Source organism: Molothrus ater, chromosome 6 (assembly GCF_012460135.2).
Source record: "Molothrus ater isolate BHLD 08-10-18 breed brown headed cowbird chromosome 6, BPBGC_Mater_1.1, whole genome shotgun sequence".
NCBI lineage: Eukaryota > Metazoa > Chordata > Aves > Passeriformes > Icteridae > Molothrus > Molothrus ater.
Genome location: NC_050483.2, coordinates 2,271,849 through 2,285,240, shown reverse-complemented (window position 1 = coordinate 2,285,240; position 13,392 = coordinate 2,271,849). Strand labels below are relative to the sequence as shown.

General features: G+C 46.8%; 1 protein-coding gene across 1 annotated transcript in view; it reads right to left on the bottom strand.

Annotated features, from left to right (window-relative positions):
• Positions 1 to 11,505, bottom strand: part of SLC6A5 (solute carrier family 6 member 5) — a 32,429-nt gene extending 20,924 nt beyond the window's left edge. Inside the window, exons 1-9 of the mRNA XM_036383569.1 lie at positions 11,293 to 11,505; positions 9,930 to 10,454; positions 8,875 to 9,013; positions 7,102 to 7,233; positions 5,905 to 6,078; positions 5,152 to 5,293; positions 4,604 to 4,736; positions 2,299 to 2,433; positions 1,600 to 1,703 (exon numbers count right to left, since the gene is read on the bottom strand). Of these exons, the coding sequence (XP_036239462.1) occupies positions 1,600 to 1,703; positions 2,299 to 2,433; positions 4,604 to 4,736; positions 5,152 to 5,293; positions 5,905 to 6,078; positions 7,102 to 7,233; positions 8,875 to 9,013; positions 9,930 to 10,454; positions 11,293 to 11,505 (1,697 nt within the window). The remainder of the gene's footprint in view (positions 1 to 1,599; positions 1,704 to 2,298; positions 2,434 to 4,603; positions 4,737 to 5,151; positions 5,294 to 5,904; positions 6,079 to 7,101; positions 7,234 to 8,874; positions 9,014 to 9,929; positions 10,455 to 11,292) is intronic.
• Between the last annotated feature and the right edge of the window lie 1,887 nt (positions 11,506 to 13,392).

Below are 13,392 nucleotides of genomic sequence, written 5' to 3'. Positions count from 1 at the left end.
TCAATTTATGTAAATTTATATTTACATAAATTTATATTTACTGCAATTAAATTTTTGTAAATTTATATTTACTGCAATTAAATTTATGTAAATTTATATTTACTGCAATTATAGATTTTGGACTATGTTTAAAATCAATGTGTGACTGAAAATTACAATTTATGTATTAAAATGTAATGAATATAGAAATTGAAAAAGAAAATAGTCATACTTCATTTCAATATTCAAGGTTGTGTCGTAAAATTTAAAATACGGTGAGTAACTAAGCTTTTCTAATTATTTCTACTTTGGTCTCTCAGATCCCTCCCTAACAGAGGCAAAGCATTTATCAGGTATTAGAACTGGGATATTTTTATACTTCATTACCATGTATTCCCTTCAAAATTTTCATTATGATCTTCCAAACGCCACAAAAGATTGTTAAGTTACTGCAGTAAGGTAGCACGATGCTTCCTTCATTTTTCCCCCTGATATTCTGATTGCAATTATTCATTAAAAAAAAAAAAAAGGCTCAGGAATAGTGTTTTCAAAAATAGGACCCAAAGGATTGCTGGGTGGGAGTTACTGTGTATGCAACACTGTTAGCTTTCATCCATATTTTGGGATAATTTCATTAAATTACTTTTGAGCACTATTAAAATATTTTTTTAAATTTATTTTTAATATCCTCATCCACATTTCTTTTTAGGTTAAGTACTCTGTATTCTGTACTTAGAAGCCGTAGGAGATGGCAGTGGAAATCCCCAGGAGTGTTTGCCTTGAAATCTTGACTGGGGAAAGTTTTTGAGCATCTCTTGGGGGAGTCCCTGTGCATGCTGCTGGCTGTCCTGAATCAGCACCTCTGGCACTGCAAGAATTGGAAAAGCTTTGCTTCAGACTGACTTTAAAAACTGTAAAATAGCAGGGAAGCACTCCACCAGTGCCACTTGCTTTTGTGTTTTCCATCTGCAGACATTTTAGCTGGCAGGCTTTTGCATGAAAAATTACACACTATGACTTTTTCCCATGAAAAAATAGCTCTCAAAGAAGTGATTTTAGATTTCATAGCATGGAATAACTTTTTGCATGTAATTGGAAAAACTGGAAAAAGAAAGAACGTTTAGGGGATGTAGGAATCCCATCAATGGAAGTTGCCAGTTAAAGTCCTGCATGTTTCACTCTGCTCGTGGGCTGTCCTCCAGCAGAGCTGCCAAGTGATTCTGTCTCACTGCCCACAGCTCCTGACACATCCCAGGCTGCCCTTCAGCCTCAGCCTGCTCATTCTGAAAGTGGGCAGCCAGCAGGAACTGTAACAAGCCTAAATGATCATCTTGAGACTAGTAGATTAGGATCTGGGGAGAGGAAAAAATACACAAAAATGGTTAAATGTAAATGAAACCCACGCACACCAAAAAAAAAGAAATAGGAAAGGAGACAGAAGAGAGGAAAAGAGAAAAAATACCAGAGAGGAAGAAAGGACAAAAGGGCAGCAGGGGAAAAAAGACAAGGGAGAAAAAGACAAGAGATAGGGGTCTTGCAAACCAGATTTCTGGAAGATGAAGGATAACTGGTTTTGGACAAACCTGTTTAATAACACAGATGTATTTCACTCTTACACACCTGTAGCAGTTATTATGGAATTTGTTGTATGAAGAGAGGGTAATTAGACCTCCCCATGCTGCAGATAAGGAGAAAAAAATCTGAGTGGCAGCATCCTTCCAAACCTAAGTAGGAAAGAAAATGAAAGAGTGTTAGACCAATGGATGTCAATAGAATATTTAAAAGCAAAATCCTGCCACTGAATGAGCCACATCAGGCTCATTTGATAAGGAGCACTGTTCTTGCTGAGTCCATGTGAAAGGACACCATAAACCTTGCTGTATATGGGAGACACAATTATAAAAACCATATTGTTTGATACATATCAGTTCAAATACATTCAGAAACAAAAAATACAAGTCAAGAGGGAAAACCTGCATCAGATACTGATGTTTTCTCTGCCAGTGACCCTAAATAATACTTTACCCATGTAAGAGGAAGAACAAGTTTCCACAGATGACAACACCACTTCTGCACATGGAAAATGCTTGCAGCAGACCCCCAAGAGATCTGGGATTATTATTATTATTATTATTATTATTATTATTATTATTATTATTATTATTATTATTATTATTATTATTATTATTATTATTATTATATTACATTACATTATATTACATTATATTACATATATATATAATATATGTGAAATATATATCATAATATAATAGATATCATTTATCACCCCAGCAGCTCTGAGTGCAACAGCAAACCCACCATAGCATCAATCAGCTTCTCCCACTTGGGTGTGATGAAGTACCAGATGCCATCCCCAGCTCCAGGCAGAGTTACTCCTCTTATGAGCAGGATGATGAGAACCACGTAGGGGAATGTGGCTGTGAAGTACACAACCTGCACAGGGCAGAGAAGAGGTTACTGAAAGAGTAAGGAGAGAGGAGGGGAAATGGAAATGCCACTATTGCCAGAAGAAGGCAATTACTCAATCTCAGAGACAGCAGTCGGGGTTATGATAAACTAAGAAAACAACAGGGTTATTTCCCTGGAAATCTGAAGTTTTACAGCTCTTCTTGCTGCTGGGAACAGGAGTAACATCAATAACAGTGGCAAGAGCTGGAATTCTAGGCAGAGAAAGGAGGATTCCTCTCTCCATCTGGAGAGGAACAAGAGGAATTTAAAGCTAAAGGAAAATCCTGCTTTTGATCATTCCCCAGCGGGAACTATCCCAGTTCAGTGGAAATGAAATGAGAAATGCCATTCAGTAAAACATTTCTGTAGTTCCTTCTATGTTTTTCTGTATTTAACTAAAAAAAAAAAAAGCCTAAAGAATTTTTTTTACTGTTTGTACCTCTTAATAATTACGTATCACCATGATGATAGCTATGGTCCAAGTTCAAAACAAAAGGAAGTCTGCAGCTAGCTAGACAGACCTAATCATCATGATGTCTAAATACACAACAGAGGCTGTGTGTTTAATGTTTTAATAATTATCTAGAACACAGCTCAAATAAAATGGTTGGATTATGGCCAGTTAAGCTTTACATTCGACACAAAATAATTTCAAATATTTTTCACATCAACGTCCGGTCCTAAACAAAACAGAATCATAACACATGATGGAATTATATCATGGAATGGCTTGGGCTGGAAGGGACCTGAAAGATCATTTCATTCCAACCCCTGCCATGGACAGGGACACCTTCCCCTAAGGCCAGGATGATCCAAACCCAGCCCAGCCTGGCCTTGAACGTTTCCAGGGATGGGGCAGCCACAGCTTCTCTGGGCAACCCCTGCCAGGACCTCACCATCTTTACAGAGGAGATTTTCTTCCTTATCTCTAATCTAAACCCTCCCTCTGTCAGTCTGAAGCCATTTGTCCTTGTCCTATCACTCCATGTCCTTGTCCCAAGCCCCTCTCCGCTCTCCTGTGGCCCCTTTAGGTGGTGAAGGGTCTTTCTCTTCCCCAGCTGAGCAGCCCCAGCTCCCTCAGCTGTCTCTGTAGCAGAGGGGTTCCAGCCCTCTGAGCACCTTCGTGGCCTCCTCTGGACTCATTCCAAGAGATCCTTCTGGTGTTGTGGGCTCCAGAGCTGGACACAGGGCTCCAGGTGGCTCCTCAGCAGAGCAGAGGGGGAGAATCACCTCCCTCAGCCTGTGGCTTGAGCTGAAGTGACTTCTGAAACTGCTTTTCAAACTTTTCTTGTTGTTTCAAGAGGTGTTTCAATAAGTTGCCACGATGAATTTCTGTACAGTCAAGATACTGAACTAATCTCTACATAATTACAGGATTTCTATTTCTAACACCAAGGAGTCAATATTTTTCTCTCTGGCATCAGTGTCAGTATTTTTCCTGGCCACAAAGAGTCACTTAGAGAAATATCCATTGCCACATCCAAACCCACATTATTATCCAGTCTCTTGCCTTTCATGAAATATTTTTTCCTATCCCACTAGGGTAAGGGGAAAAAAAAATCTCAACTTTCCCCTGGCACTCTGCATCCCTGGATTTTCTGTTAATTGCCAGGTGACCTCCCAAGAGGTGAAGTCAGCTTCTAGGAGCAAAGGGATGGCTTCAAACTCTCTGACCAGCTCTAGAAAATTATTCACATCTCCATTTCCACTGTCTTTATCCCAGGAAATACCCAGTGGTGTTGATCACACACACACCCACACTGAGTTTTTTTAAAAAGTTCAGTTCTGGTTTTCAAATATGTTACTTAACATCTTAATTCACATCCAAATTTCCCGAATTCCAGTGAAACGGGAGATGACTGCAGAATTTTTATGAACATCATGCAGAATAGGGAAGGCTGGAAAGTACCATTTGTGCCATCCCACTGCTGAGTGCAGCTGAAGAGGTCATTTTAAATTTATTGAAGGTTAGAGAAAAAAATAGTTGAACAAAAATAGTTTCTGTTTTGACTAGAAAGGAAAAAGGCATTTCAATTAATACTTAGTCATTTACTGAAAATATTTTCAATAATTCATCCCTTAAATGAGAGTGTGAGTCCCTAAAAACCAGCACCCTGCTTTCTTGTGAGTGTACAATCACAAATATTGTTCTTACTTTTCCTGATGACTTGATTCCTTTAGCAAGGGAGGCATAAACAATCACCCAAGCTAGGAAAAGAGATAATGCCAAGGGCCATCTAATCTCACCAGGATATTCAATCCCTGCTGAAATCTTCAATACAAAGTACCTAAGAATAAGAAGGAAAAAAAGAAATTAAAAATTTTTGGAAAAAAAAATAACGGAAGCAGCCACAGGCAGCAATTCAGTGCAAGTTCCTTTTTTGTTCTGCCTCAGTGTCCTCAGCAGTTTCTCTAGATGGTTCCAGTGATTCTCCCCATGTATTATTTTATTTATCTGCATTGCAGTAGTAGATAAAACTGCCGGGCATGGGCCAACACCCCAGCTGTGCTAAGCACCACAGGAACAGAAAACAAGTAATCCAGCATTTCAATTCTGCTCTCATCATTCCTAAGCACAAAAAAAGAGCATCATTTGCTGCCCTTCACTACTGTATTTCTGGTTTTCCAAGCCATGTTGTTGCCTGTTCCAGTGGATTTTACAGAGAGAACAACATAATTTTTCTAAACAAAGAAAGATCTTACTTGAAGTATTCTTCACTCCCACTGACAAATGTTTTGTTTCCTTCCCTGGTGAAGTTAACCATGGTTAGATTTGGATAGGCACTCATACAGAAAGTGGAGTTCTTGATTTGTATTTTTGGGTGGTCGCCAATGATGCAGGAATCTAGGAAGAAATGAGGTGAGGGAACAGGAAAATAAAGCGCACAGATTTGTTGTTGTTGTAAAGTGACAAGAATGCATTACATCACACCTAATTACTTGAACTTTTGTTCAGCTGCCGACGCCTTTTCCAAAAGGTCGTTAACTAGATAAACTTTTTTTCGTTTTCATGTCATCGTGTATTTGGGACCGTTTGCAGAAACGGGTTTTGGGTTTTTTCGTTAAAGAGAAGCTTCTCTAAAGACATATCATTTGTCTTCAGCAGACACTCCAGGCTGCCAGCTGTGGTATTGTGTTGCCAACACAGAGTTTTCCTCCGGGGGAGGGGGGGATGGAGGGGGAATCGGCATTTTTAAAGCATTTAAATTAACAGATCTAATTTATGCTTGGTAAGGGATACTTTAAATAAAAGCAGGGGGAAGTGCCCATGGGACACGGATCGCTCTGCAGTGGTTTGGGAAGGGGCCGCTCCCCAGGGCCATCCGCACTCTCCTCTGGCATCTCCCAGGGGCGCAGCTGAGCTGCAGAAACCTCTGGAAAACCACCACGGCCACAGATTTTCAAACCAAACCAAATCCATCAACAAAAGAAGAGTACAAGCGCGTCCCGCCTTACCTAGCAAAAGTTTGTTTTTATCCTTGCAGTCGGGCGTGTTCCAGGGGTTGTTGCAGGAAGCCCAGGGCAGCACGGGCACGAAGGAGGCGAACAGGTAGAAGAGGGTGTAGCAGAGGATGATGTTGTAGTAAATGGCTATCAGCACCGAGATGATCAGCATGGCGATGCCGCAGCCTGCGGACACACGGGGGGACAGCAGGGAAAGCCATTAACCGAGCATCGGTTCCTCTGCTGCAGACACAGCCACAGAGCCAGGGACGGACGGAGGGAGGGATGAATGGAGGGAGGGAGGGAGGGAGGCATGGAGGGAGGGAGGGATGAAGGGAGGGAGGGAGGAAGGGAGGGAGGGAGGGAGGCATGGAGGGAGGCATGGAGGCATGGAGGGAGGGATGGAGGCAGGGATGGAGGGAAGGAGGGAGGGATGGAGGCATGGAGGGAGGCATGGAGGGAGGCATGGAGGCATGGAGGGAGGCATGGAGGGAGGCATGGAGGGAGGCATGGAGGAATGGATGGAGGGAGGGATGGAGGCATGGATGGAGGCATGGAGGGAGGGATGGAGGGAGGGATGGAGGCATGGAGGGAGGGATGGAGGGAGGCATGGAGAGAGGCATGGAGGGATGGATGGAGGGAGGGATGCAGGGATGGATGGAGGGAGGGATGGAGGGAGGGATGGAGGGAGGCATGGAGGAATGGATGGAGGGAGGGATGGAGGCATGGATGGAGGGATGGAGGCATGGAGGGATGGATGGATGGAGGCATGGAGGGAGGCATGGAGAGAGGCATGGATGGATGGAGGGATGGAGGCATGGAGGGAGGCATGGAGAGAGGCATGGATGGATGGAGGGATGGAGGCATGGAGGGAGGCATGGAGAGAGGCATGGATGGAAGGAGGGATGGAGGGAGGGATGGAGGCAGGGATGGAGGCAGGGATGGAGGGATGGAGGGAGGGATGGAGGCAGGGATGGAGGCATGGAGGGAGGCATGGAGGATGGATGGATGGATGGAGGCATGGAGGGAGGGATGGAGGCATGGAGGGAGGCATGGAGGGAGGGATGGAGGCATGGAGGGAGGGATGGAGGCATGGAGGGAGGGATGGAGGGAGACCCCGGCATGCGGCGGAGCGGGGCCGGGGCGGCTGAAGCCATGCGAGAGCCGCAGCGCGGGTCATGCTCCCCGAAGCGGCCCTGCCCCGCTCACCTTGCAGCGCGGGGATGGCTTTCCACACCGACACGGGGCCCTGACTAGCAAACTGCCCCAGGGAGACTTCCAGGAAGAAAATGGGGATCCCAGCTAGAGCCAACATCATCAAATAGGGGATGAGAAACGCACCTTGTGGCGGGCGGGAGGGGGAGAGAAGAGAGAGCAACCTGAATCACCCCGTGGTACTGGGGACAACTTAGTCAAGACATTTTTCTAACTTTTTTTAACTTTTCTATTAAAACGTTTCGGTTTGTTATCGATTCCCGGTGCCGACAGCCTCGGAAGGGGTGGAGGGGGGGAAGATAGGTGTCAGCTTTCTACATTTCCAGCGTTTTCTACAGGCAGTAAATCCTCATTATTGCTAAATGAGTATTTAACACCTCCCATTTAGAAGTGTCTACGTGTAAAATGAAAAGGAAAAGAAAAAAGCTCACAATGTTAAAACAGTTCTTTAAAATTGCCTCGTCCCTGGCAGAAAACGGCTGTTACGGGCTCTACAAAACTGCTTTCCATGATCGCAGCACCACTCCCCTCAGCTGAGAGCCCTTTCGAGGAGGGAAGGGGTTTGCAGCTGCAGGGGTTTAACCCGGTAGCATCCACGGCTTCTCCGTTTCAGTGAGAGCCTCTGGTAGGAGAACCCCTGCAAATAAACTTCTTCTTCTTCTTCTTCTTCTTCTTCTTCTTCTTCTTCTTCATGCCCTTGTCAACTGCAAACGGCATAGCCCCTCTTCCAGCTTCTCCTCTATTCAGCTGATCGACATTCCCTCTATTTCAAACGATTATTTTTCAATCGGATCGCGGAGAGATTTAAGACAATTCCCCCAAGCCTCACGAAATAACGGGGTGTCCCGACTCGGGATCCCGACCCTAGAGTCCCTCCTGCTTCCCCACGGCACCGATTGCGGATTCAGAGCCTGTGTGTAACCAAGGACGGGGGTTCCGGAGCCCTGCCCCTGTGCTCATCACGCCTCCTCACATCCCTCCCTCTCCGGCCAGCACCAATTGCAGGGGTTTTTTTAAGAAAAGCGCTCCCTTTTAAGGAAATCTCGTCAGGGCTTGCCTGCTTTCGGAGGTGACCACCAAAAAAAAAAAAAAAACAAACAAAAAAAAAAAAAAAAAAAAACCAAAAAACCACCAAAACCAAAAATAACGCGAACAGAAAAAAACCCAAACCAACTCAAAAAAAAAACCAAACAAAAACCCACCAAAACCAAAAATAACGCGAACAAAAACCCCCAAACCAAATCAAATAAATCAAATTAAAAAACCCACCTAAACCAAAAATAGCGCAAACAAAAAAACCCAAACCAAATCAAGTTAAAAAAAAAAAAAAACAAAAAAAAACCAAAAAATAACGCGAACAAAAAAAACCCCAAACCAAATCAAATCAAACAAAAAAAACCCAAAAAAAACACCAAAACCAAAAATAACGCGAACAAAAAAAAAAAACCCAAATCAAATCAAACAAACAAAAAAAAAAAAAAAAACCCAAACCAAAAATAACGCAAACAAAAAAAACCCCAAACAAAATCAAATCAAACAAAAAACCCCACAAACAAACAAACAAACAAAAACAACCTAGGCGAATGTTTCCCCAGCGTGTCTGATGGTCTGAAGGTGCCCCCGCACCCCGGCTCAGCCCGGCCTGGCTGCCCGGCCATGGGAAGCCGCCGACCCCGCTTCCCTCGTGTTTCTCCCCGCCCAAAAGGCCGGGACTGGCTCAGCCCCGTACGGTTCTGCAGGTAGAGAGACAGGAAAAAGCCATCATACCTCCCCCATTCTTAAAGGCCAGGTACGGGAACCTCCAGACATTGCCCAGCCCCACTGCATAACCCACCATGGAGAGGATGAAATCCAGCTTGCTGGACCAGTTCCCTCGGGCTTTATTTTCATCCCCCACATCGTCTTCCTAAAAAGAAGGGGGGAAAAGGTGGGGGGAGAGAAGAGAGAGAGAGAGAGAGAGATGGGAAAGCAGCCCCGTTAGCAGCACAGGCTGCGGCTCCACCGTGAGGGAGCCCCCGGGCCGGGGGAGCCTCGGGCCCCGCTCCCCGGCCGCCCCCGCCAGGCCTCTCCTTCAGGGACAAACCGCACCAGAAAGGGTTTAAAGCACGGCCCTGCCCCGAGCGCTCGGGGTGGGTGTCCCTGCCCCTGATCCCCCGTGGCCAGGGGGGTCCCATCGCCTCCCCCGGGGCTGGAGCCCTCGGTGGCCTCTGGAGGGTCAGGACCGAGCGCCGGTTCCCAGCGCAGCCAGGAGAAGTGGAAATGGCTTTTACCGCAGCAGCAGCAGCGCCGGCCTGCAGGGTAAATGCGGGTGGGCAGGAGGAGAGCGGGGGGATTCACCACCGGCGGCATCCCCTCCCTCCCGGGACCTCTTATGGCATTGGGCTGCTTTATTTCGCCCGAATTTTGGTTATGGGGTGCGAGGTACGCAGCCCCCGGGGGTTTGGGCAGGCGGAGGAGCCTGGGGAGGGGAAGGGCAAGGCACCCTTCACGTGTGTGTGCTGCTGAGGACAGGAGCAGACCGCATGTAAGGGTGTGCGGGTCAGAGCCGCGCTGCACCCACAGGCACTGGAATGACACGGGATGCTCGTTCCTACCGCCAACACATCGTTGGCACTCGCACCACCGCTAACACATCCTCAGCACTGACTACTGGGGCTAAAATCCGCTCCCCCCTTCTTCCTTCCCCCCTCCATGCGGCATGGGCCCATCCCCGACTCATCGGCGCCTGAATTTAGAGCTTCCACCCCAAATCGGTGCTGAGCGGCAAAGACTCTCCCACGAGCCGCAGCGGGGCAAGGAAAAGCTGTAAGGAGACAACTCACCCCCTCCACTCTGCCGGGGAGAACAGAGGTGTTGCCATCGGCGCCCAGCACCACCGTGCTCTGGCTCAAGGTCACCCAGGCGTCCTTGGCGTTGTTCTGCTCCAGCGTGCTCTTGCCGAGGCTCAGGGCAGCGTCCCCGTCGGTGCTTTGCAAAGCGGGAATTTTGCAATGGGGGATCGCAGCCTGCCCGGCAATCCCTGCGCCGGGGCTCGGCTTGCAGGGGAAGCTTTCCGCAGGTTCCCTCCGGAGGGTGGAGTTGGCTTGCACCGGGGTGCTGCTGAGCTTGCAGATCCCCACTTTGGTCCTCTCCAACTCGTTCGGTTTCGCTTCTTCGGAGAGAAAGGCTTTGCTGTCGTTGGAGAGTGACCGGGGAAGGCTGGCGCTGGCGGGCGCTGGCAGAGGGGCGTTTTGCGGCTCATTCTCGGGGCCGCTTCTCACAACTCCCGCACCTTCGTTGGGTCCGGGAGCCACCGCTTCAGGATTGTTCACAAGCTGCTTGCTCATATCCCTTTGACTGGCGTAATCCTAAAATGAGAACGTCACATATTTTACCAAAAGGAGAAGAAGGGGGGGGGGGGGGGGGGGGGAAGTGTTGGCGCTGCGGAGATTGTACGAATTTTTGTCCTCGTGCAGGAAACGCATGCGCCAGAAAATCGGGATACAGGAGGGTTGCAGAATTTCGAGGAGCCACGGCTCTCCTGCTTGCCCTCCCATTCCACGTTAATACTCTGGGGGGAAATAGGGTACGGTACACAGAGAACCCCCACCACAACCCAACCTCCCCCCCCCAAAACCCCCAAACAACAAACCTCAAACAAAAACCAACACTGGCATCTGCAAAACCGTAATTCAAGTTTAAATAAGTGTTTCTACAGCACTGCGCCGCCAGACCTCTTTAGATTTCACATCACGACTGTAGGATGCTCCCTTCCCTATCACCAGTGTAGAAAGATTCTTTAATTTTACGCCCCATTTCCTTTCTGTCATTCAACAATGCACATCGGCTTTTTTTTTTAATATATATGAGCAAGAGACAAGCTGCCCTGTAGGCAACCGGAGATGTTAAAAAACAAGTGAAATAGTGCTGGTGAAAATTTCTGAGCTGGCTGCTACGCTTCAAAGCCCGTCAGCAAGAGAGTGAAATGCAGAAAAACCCCAAAACATAACCGCACTGCCACAGAGGGATTAACGCCACTAACAGTAGCTTTCCCCTATTCTTTTTCTTATCTTTCCGATTCACATAATGCTAAAGATTTTATTTAAGCTTCATTAGATTGATTACTGACAACACTCAGAGATTTAAAACTACAATTTAAAAAATATCTTCATTTTATACATTAAGCAACCTGAAGGCGAACCTCACCTTTTCCATCAGTTCAATGTTAGCTTTACATACACCCTTTATTTTTCTCACTGTCGCGCAAAACTCCCCATCACCATTTCCGCCACAAGTTTTCTCTCCACCGTAATCCCACTCTCCCGGCACCAGGGATAAAGTCTGCAGGGACTGGGTCACCAAACGAGGGCATTTTGGGGTGCCCCCGCTGTGCCCGCGCTCGCCCCTTGCCCGCAGCATCCCCCCGTACCCGGCCCGCGGGCGGCTCCGCCGGCAGCACCGCGGACAGCTCCCCCTGCTCCGCGCCTCCAGCCCCGCTCGGCGTCCCGGAGAAAAAACCCAGCACTCACCATGCCTTAAATAGCCGCAGATGGAGCCGACAGAGGTGAAAGGAGCAGTACGGGCAATTGTCAGACTGGATTTTGCCCAGTTCAGAGCAAAGCTTTCTATACTTCCTTGGGAAAGACCGGGTTTGCGTCAGTGCATAGCAAGGTGCCCTTCGCGTGACATTTTCTTGATAATAAGAGTTTGATAAATCATTAGCCTTGGTTTCGGGTTTTAAAGGGACACGGGAAGCCGGGCTGGCTGTCACTCCCGCGACAGTGGCATTGCGTGCTCCCTGTGACTCATGTGGGGGCTGATCGCCAACCCGAAGCCCAGCACGGCAGAACTTTCCTCTGCTGATCAGAGGCAACATGTGAGAAACACGTACTGCTGCACCCGAGGCGGGAGAGAAATGGGGACAAAGCTTCCATTTCTACTCCTCTTCCTCCTCCCTCTCACTCTAGTGCAATCCAGCTCCCTTTTTAAAATCTGCATTTCTGCAGTTCGCAGATCAGGTGTTATAATAGCTCGTTTATATAGGTTATCAATTTATATTATATACATATATCATATTATATAAATGTGTATATATACATATATACATACATGTATACATATTATCAATTTATATTATATACATATATCATATATATCTTATTATATATATGTATATATATATACACATGTACATACATATATACATGTTATCAATATATATTATATCGTATATAATATATAAAATTTACAAACATGGATATAAAAATAAAAACATAAACATTATCGGTTTTGTGTCTAACCACATACCTACACACGGAGTGAGAAATTCATTACTTATAAAGTACCCAAATACATTTAAATTGTGTCTTTCTTGGTCTCGTTGCACGAAATTGCATTGTATCGTTTATTTTTACTGTGCCTCATGGGGGAAACTCCAATTAAATTTAAACGATACACACAAGGAAACAAGCTTCTCTGTCATCAAAACTGTCTGAAGAGCAGCTAAGTGGGATCAGAGATGACGGCATCAGCCCTGAAGTTGCTGGTGTTCTTCTCTCACCCATCAAAGTTTGATTATTGGGGGAGAAATTATTCGTCATGAAAAGTCAGGTGTTGACTGACAATCACGTTTTTGCAGCGAAGTGTTTCACACCTAATCACCTCTTGTAGGTGTGATTTGCTACTTGAGGGGCTTTCTCAAAGATTTGTTGAGCACAAGATGATTTTGTTCACGCCGACAAAAAAAAAAAAAAGAAAAAGAAAAAAGAAAAAGAAAAAGAAAAAAAAGCTAAAAAGCGCATTGGCGAATCGGGATGCTCCCTACGCAACCTTCCCAGTTATTTCAGCGTCAGCGACGCTGTTCATCCGCATAGACCCTGCCGGTGTCAGCTTCTCCGGAGAGTATTTCACACTTTAGCGTAAGCACAGTGGCGCCTATGCGGAGAGGGGCGAGAGGGGGGGCTGAGCCCGCCGGCACCACACGCCTTTCTGCCTTTCTGCTGCGTCCTTGAGGCTTTTACGGCTTACGAGCCTTTGCTTCGGCGGCCGAAGTAAACAAAAAAAATTCAAAAGTCAATATAAGAAATTCGCGCAGGCGGTGCTGCAGAGCCGCTGGCTGCGCGGTGCCACCCGGAGCAGGGACAGGGACAGGACAGGGACAGGGACAGGACAGGGACAGGGACAGGGACAGGACAGGACAGCTTTGTTCCCCCGCTTCCCCCTCCCAGCCCGGCACTGCGGCGGCAGCTGAAACCACCGCCACAATTATTGACAGCCCCACGGAAACCGGGGGCCAGCAAAGCAGAA